Source organism: Photinus pyralis, unplaced genomic scaffold, assembly GCF_008802855.1.
Source record: "Photinus pyralis isolate 1611_PpyrPB1 unplaced genomic scaffold, Ppyr1.3 Ppyr1.4_LG6, whole genome shotgun sequence".
In the NCBI taxonomy this organism is placed as follows: Eukaryota; Metazoa; Arthropoda; class Insecta; order Coleoptera; family Lampyridae; genus Photinus; species Photinus pyralis.
The window spans coordinates 20,796,924-20,803,386 of record NW_022170663.1 but is presented as its reverse complement, the minus strand read 5'-3'; the positions used below and the strand labels follow the sequence as shown (position 1 = coordinate 20,803,386).

General features: G+C 37.6%; 1 protein-coding gene across 1 annotated transcript; it reads left to right on the top strand.

Annotated features, from left to right (window-relative positions):
• The first annotated feature begins 478 nt into the window (after nucleotides 1–478).
• On the top strand, nucleotides 479–1,701 carry LOC116173883 (UDP-glucuronosyltransferase 2B10-like). Its single transcript, XM_031491609.1, has 2 exons — nucleotides 479–1,357; nucleotides 1,405–1,701. The coding sequence occupies exons 1-2, from the start codon at nucleotides 491–493 to the stop codon at nucleotides 1,684–1,686; spliced, it is 1,149 nt and encodes a 382-aa protein (XP_031347469.1). The 5' UTR covers nucleotides 479–490; the 3' UTR covers nucleotides 1,687–1,701.
• Nucleotides 1,702–6,463: the final 4,762 nt, after the last annotated feature.

Sequence of the window (6,463 nt, the reverse complement as noted above, 5' to 3'; positions counted from 1 at the left end):
GAGACCCAAATCTTTTCGAAGACTAGATTTAGTACCAGGAGAGTATATAAAAACAAGAACCGGTTTAGATTCTTGCTCCTGATACATTCAAAAATGTTATTAGAAGAAATTAAAACCTTACATTGTATGGGAATTAGAGACATATTCTGGCACGTACAGAACCAAGAGTTCAACTTGGTATGGGAAAAACCTCTTTGCCCAATATTCTCTCCTGGTAGTTTAAGGATGTTTGTAAGCGCTTTCTTGCGGTTTGTAAACCACTGGAAGAGACGTACGTAGTTAAAAATCGAATCCGATTAGAGGAAGAGAGTTCACGTACGTAGGTAATTAGAAGCAGCTGTTCTGTCGTTATTTAAATGGGGTACCTCAAGACACCAGATGTTGGATCAAGGTAGCAGAACTACTTGCGCTGTAGTTTGTCGCCATGGCCTAATCTTGAATGCGCACGCCACTTCATTCATTACCTACTTATCACGTCGATAGCAACGTAATGATTGAAATTACTAGTCACGTAATCTCGTCTCGTGGGTATCACGTCGAAATGTTCGTACCGTTTGTGGTATTTTGGGCGTTAATTTCGGGCGGAAACTGTGCCAGAATACTGGGAATTATTCCCTTTCCGTCCTACAGTCACCAGATCGTGTTTCAGCCGTTGTGGCGGGAGTTATCGCTACGTGGACACCAGGTGACCACACTCACGACTGATCCGATAAACGACGCCAAGCTGACCAACCTTACCGAAATTGACCTTCACTTTTCGTACGACGCCTGGCGGTCAGTTTTGGCGGAAGTGGTCGAGGGCACCCAAAACAATTTTGTCAAATCGGTCAGGGCGATGACATTGGCCATGCAGGAGTTTTCGCGACGGCAGCTGGCGCATCCTAGTGTGCAGGGTTTGATACACGGCGACGCCTCTTTCGACTTGTTGATCGTGGAGTACTTCCTACCCAGCATGTTCGCCTTCGCCGAGAGGTTTAGGTGCCCGCACATCGGTGTGAGCTCCGTGGACGTGCCGAGTAACGTCTTGAGGCTAATCGGTCACCCCATTCATCCCGTGGTTTACCCGGACTACATGCTATCGTTCACGGATCACTCCACTCTGCTTAAACGGCTGAAGAGTATCGCATTCTCTTTGTATGCCGAATTTGAATACAATCACTACCTCTACTCCCTTCAGCAGGAGCTCGTCGAGACGTCCTTCGGCTCGAATTACTCATCTTTGGTGGAGATGGCAAAAAATGCCAGCCTCCTCTTCACAAATTCCGACCCCATACTCTACAAGCCTAAACCATTTCTTCCAAACGTCATCCAAATAGGTGGCGGATCCTATCGGATTCCACCAGCTCCACTTCCAAATGTAAGTACCAAGCGTTCTGGAGTACTCCAGTAAACCGATTTTCGCAGAAACTAGTTGGAGTATTAGACGCAGCGTCATCTGGTGTCATCTACTTCAGCCTGGGAACGAACGTCAACACTGAAAATTTACCAAACGAGACTAGGAAGGCGATTCTGGAAGCGTTCGCTGAGCTTCCCTACACGGTGCTGTGGAAATTTGACTCCGATGACGTACCAGGCACGCCTAAAAACGTCCACGTCGCCAAATGGTTTCCGCAACAAAATGTGCTAGGTATGTACCGGGTGACTAGCTATTGCTTGGCCATATCTCGAGAACCGTTCGTCATATGACTTAGGGGTAAAAAAAATTATGGGGTAAATCGGTCATGAAGAATCGCAGGAAAATATTTTCAAGTTCTAAAAATGACCAACAGAAGGCGTAACTGCCATCTTAAATTTTGAAATTGCATATTCTTTAAATTTCGCATAGTAAAATAGATTTTTTTTCAAATTTTTAAAGAGAACCAGTTTACCTATCAATTTCGTAAAAACAAAAACTCAGTTATTTCAACAACAAAGATGGCGTGGAGCTTCTTAACCGTTTTACCGATTTGAACAAATTTGGTATGCATTCCTTGGGCAATGAGAATCAACCAAAATATAGTTAATTTAGTTGAAACCTTATCCGCCAGGGGGCTAGTTTTGACACTATGACCCAAAACCCTAAAAAATCAAAAAAATGCAATGGAATGATATGACTTTTTCTTTATGAAAAAGTAGCCAAATAACATCCAAAGAGGCCAGTGAAAACCGTTTTTCAAAATCTCGTTCCTAACCACAAATGTTGGGAAAATGAGATTAATTAATTAATTAATAAAGATGCTAAACTTGTATTTTAAATTTACTTTTTCGTATTTCCGGTATTTGTCGATGGCGCGAATTCAAAGTGCTGTAACTTTTGAACTAGTAGCCCAATCTTGGAAATGTTTGAAACTATGGATTCTACAGGCCACATTCTATAAGAAAATTTTTTTTTCCGGGTCGATCTGAGACAATTTTTGTACGGGCCTCAAAAAAAGGCAGTGTATAACCTTCGTTTTTAGCCAAAAATCGACTGCACCAAAATTTCTCGGGAAAACACTTTTTGTTATTAATTTTGGTGCGTAGAATCCAAAACAATTCGTACTTTTTCGATCAGACTTCTCAATCAAAAGTTATAGACTAGAAACCAATTTCGAAAGAAAATTCAAAGGGCTGTAACTTTTGAACTAGTAGCCCAATCTTGGAACTGTTTGAAATTATGGATTCTACAGGCCACATTCTATAAGAAATTTTTTTTCCGGGTCGATCTGAGACAATTTTTTTTCGGGCCTCAAAAAAAGGCAGTGTATAACCTTCCTTTTTTACCAAAAATCGACTGCACCAAAATTTCTCGGGAAAACACTTTTTCTTATTAATTTTGGTGCGTAGAATCCAAAACAATTCGTACTTTTTCGATCAGACTTCTCAATCAAAAGTTATAGACTAGAAACCAATTTCGAAAGAAAATTCAAAGGGCTGTAACTTTTGAACTAGTAGCCCAATCTTGGAACTGTTTGAAATTATGGATTCTACAGGCCACATTCTATAAGAAAATTTTTTTTCCGGGTCGATCTGAGACAATTTTTTTTTTCGAGCCAAAAAAAAAGGCAGTGTATAACCTTCCTTTTTTACCAAAAATCGACTGCACCAAAATTTCTCGGGAAAACACTTTTTCTTATTAATTTTGGTGCGTAGAATCCAAAACAATTCGTACTTTTTCGATCAGACTTCTCAATCAAAAGTTATAGACTAGAAACCAATTTCGAAAGAAAATTCAAAGGGCTGTAACTTTTGAACTAGTAGCCCAATCTTGGAACTGTTTGAAATTATGGATTCTACAGGCCACATTCTATAAGAAAATTTTTTTCCGGGTCGATCTGCGACAATTTCTTTTTTCGGCGCTCAAAAAAAGGCAGTGTATAACCTTCCTTTTTTACCAAAAATCGACTACACCAAAATTTCTCGGGAAAACACTTTTTCTTATTAATTTTGGTACGTAGAATCCAAAACAATTCGTACTTTTTCGATCAGACTTCTCAATCAAAAGTTATAGACTAGAAACCGATTTCGAAAAAAAATTCAAAGGGCTGTAACTTTTGAACTAGTAGCCCAAATCTAGGAACTGTTTGAAATTAAGGATTCTACAATCTACAGGCCACATTCTATAAGAAACATTTTTTTCCGGGTCGGTCTGAGACAATTTTTTTTTAGGGCCTCAAAAAAGGCGGTGTACCAAAAATCGACTACACCAAAATTTCTCGGGAAAACAGTTTTTCTTATTAATTTGGGTGCGTATAAAACAAATCAATTCGTACTTTTTCGATCAGACTTCTCAATCAAAAGTTATAGACTAAAAACCAATTTCAAAATAAAATTCAAAGGGCTGTAACTTTTGAACTAGTAGCCCAATCTTGGAACTGTTTGAAATTATGGATTCTACAGGCCACATTCTATAAGAAAATTTTTTTTTCGGGTCGATCTGAGACAATTTTTTTTCGGGGCTCAAAAAAAGGCAGTGTATAACCTTCCTTTTTTACCAAAAATAGCCCAATCTTGGAACTGTTTGAAATTATGGATTCTACATCCAAAACAATTCGTACTTTTTCGATCGTACTTCTCAATCAAAAGTTATAGACTAGAAACCATAATTTCGAAAGAAAATTCAAAGGGCTGTAACTTTTGAACTAGTAGCCCAATCTTGGAACTGTTTGAAATTATGGATTCTACAGGCCACATTCTATAAGAACATTTTTTTTCCGGGTCGATCTGAGACAATTTTTTTTTCGGGGCTCAAAGGCGACTCGACAGCAACCCATTTTTGATCGCCCGTTACATATAATAATATAATATACAACTACTGGATAAAATTGAGGATGTGTTTCGTGGACATTGTCCTTACAAACCATAAATTTGCAATTACCTAATCGAAATATGCGCGGTGGACTACAGGTACAAGTTGTAAAGGGGTCGTTCTCAATAAAAACCGGATGAGGAACATCAAACGCATGGAGAATTACTACATACACAATTTTGGTCAGCAGAGGGGGATTTCAAAAATGCGTTAAAAATTAAAATTGCAAACCCATTCAAACTATAAAACAAATGAACGCACGGAGCCGGAGCAATATTCACAACTAAACAAGTGAATATAACGGATAATGCAATTAATCAATTATTATTACATACATACACAATTTTGGTCAGATCCCTAAGGCTTGAATTATGTAAATAGACAAACAGGTAGGTAATAGAAAATAAGGAAACAGTGGATTCAGTAGTCGTATTACATTGAAAAAAGTCATCCTTGCCCAAAATGGGGTGATGTAATCCGCAAGATTAGGTAGAACCACTCGACTGCACCCTACAATTTTAGTTAACGCACGATAGATGGAATAAATGAAAGTACAATTACACAACCTGATACATATCTATTGAAGACAGAAACGTAATACAACTAATACTAATTCATGATTAAGCGGATTTAATACATATTCAAGGTGATAAAAATAATACGCGTATTGTTAACGTACAGTTGCAATTATGTAAATCCTATCAGCGCGTTATTATTACGTAGTGTACATTGCACAATTGTCGATAATCCCACAATTTTTTTGGATAACATTTGGGTTTGGCATACTTTTTATGCAAAGACGAAATTTGTCGATTAGTCCATAATGGAACAGTTGCCTTGAGTAATTGCAAAATGATTACGAGTAGGATAAGTTCATTACAGGGACCAAATTTCAATTAGCGTCGAGCTTTTTTCGTCGAGTAAATTACTATCCCTACGCATATTTCATTGAAGAGTGAAAGAAGTCGATGCCATATTGGTAAACTCGTGCCGACCGAAACACGTACTAACATTTTAATAACAAATGTGTATAAAAATTCGAACATGAAACGGATAGAGCATATACGGCGTGGGCAGATACATAAAACTAAGTTGTAATTATACATATAAGTGTTTTAATTGTGGACGAACGAAGTTATGTGTCTTCCCGATAAGCCAAATGAGTTTTGATTAAAATTGGGGAAGTATCGTACCTACAATTCACCTATCACTAAGATGGTCTACCAGCCTTCTTCCTATGGTAATGTGAGAGAGGTGAAGAGGTCAGCGCGAGTCAAGAGCCGATACACGCGAGGTGAAAACTCTATATAGTACAATCATATATGCATTCTTAACTCATTGGCCCACCACTGAACCCCATCGTGAAGAAATGGACGTAAACTAACCATTTATAGTGCGTATATGTGTTTCAACATTGTTAAAACATCGAAAATTACAAATCGATTCTTAACTAATGACTGTTTAATGTACACAAAGTCGTTTGCGTAGGTTGCAATTTAATAAAGAATAAACCATTATAACAGGCCTCCAGGTTTTTGCAAATAATTACTAAAGGTGATGAGTAAAATTGCTTTCACTTCAGTGTAAATACGAAAGTTTCTGGTTAAATCAGTAACATTTTGTGAACGCTACTTGCTGGATTAATGTTCGGGTATTGATTCGAACGAGATTCGATTTATGATTAAATGGTCACGTTCGTGATATATCGATCAGCAAATCGAAATACAAAAACAATTTCGCCTCTAAAATTCTAAATGAATTGATTTGTGCAAAACAGTGTATAAATCAAATATCTGCAATAAACAGCGTTCTTTATTACACTAGTAAGTTTATCTGACTGTTAATTTCTATGGAAACAGATGAATTTACGTTGAAGATCGTATAAATGTATTAGAATTATGGTTTACAACTGAAGAACTGATAAGCAACCATTCCTTAAAAAATCATCGCTAAAAGACAAAGAGGGTGGGTAGGTACTACCCATGCAAAAATTTATTTTATAGCAGAAGCCATATTATAAGGCTTCTGACAATTCTGAATTTAATTTAAACGTCAAAAATTGCAAGGCTAGGTTCCGCCGTCGCGGTCATTTTCATTTTTATTTTGAGCTCCGCGTCCCATTTGAAATAAGAATGACAGATGTAATTAAAATGCATAATCACCTTTATCTACCCTTACGGATAAAGAGCGACTTAC

Coding starts and splice junctions, on each gene's coding strand:
- LOC116173883 (XM_031491609.1), top strand. CDS start 491: ATGATTGAAATTACTAGTCACGTAATCTCGTCTCGTGGGTATCACGTC. Junction 1,358..1,404: donor CACCAGCTCCACTTCCAAAT/GTAAGTACCAAG, acceptor CGATTTTCGCAG/AAACTAGTTGGAGTATTAGA.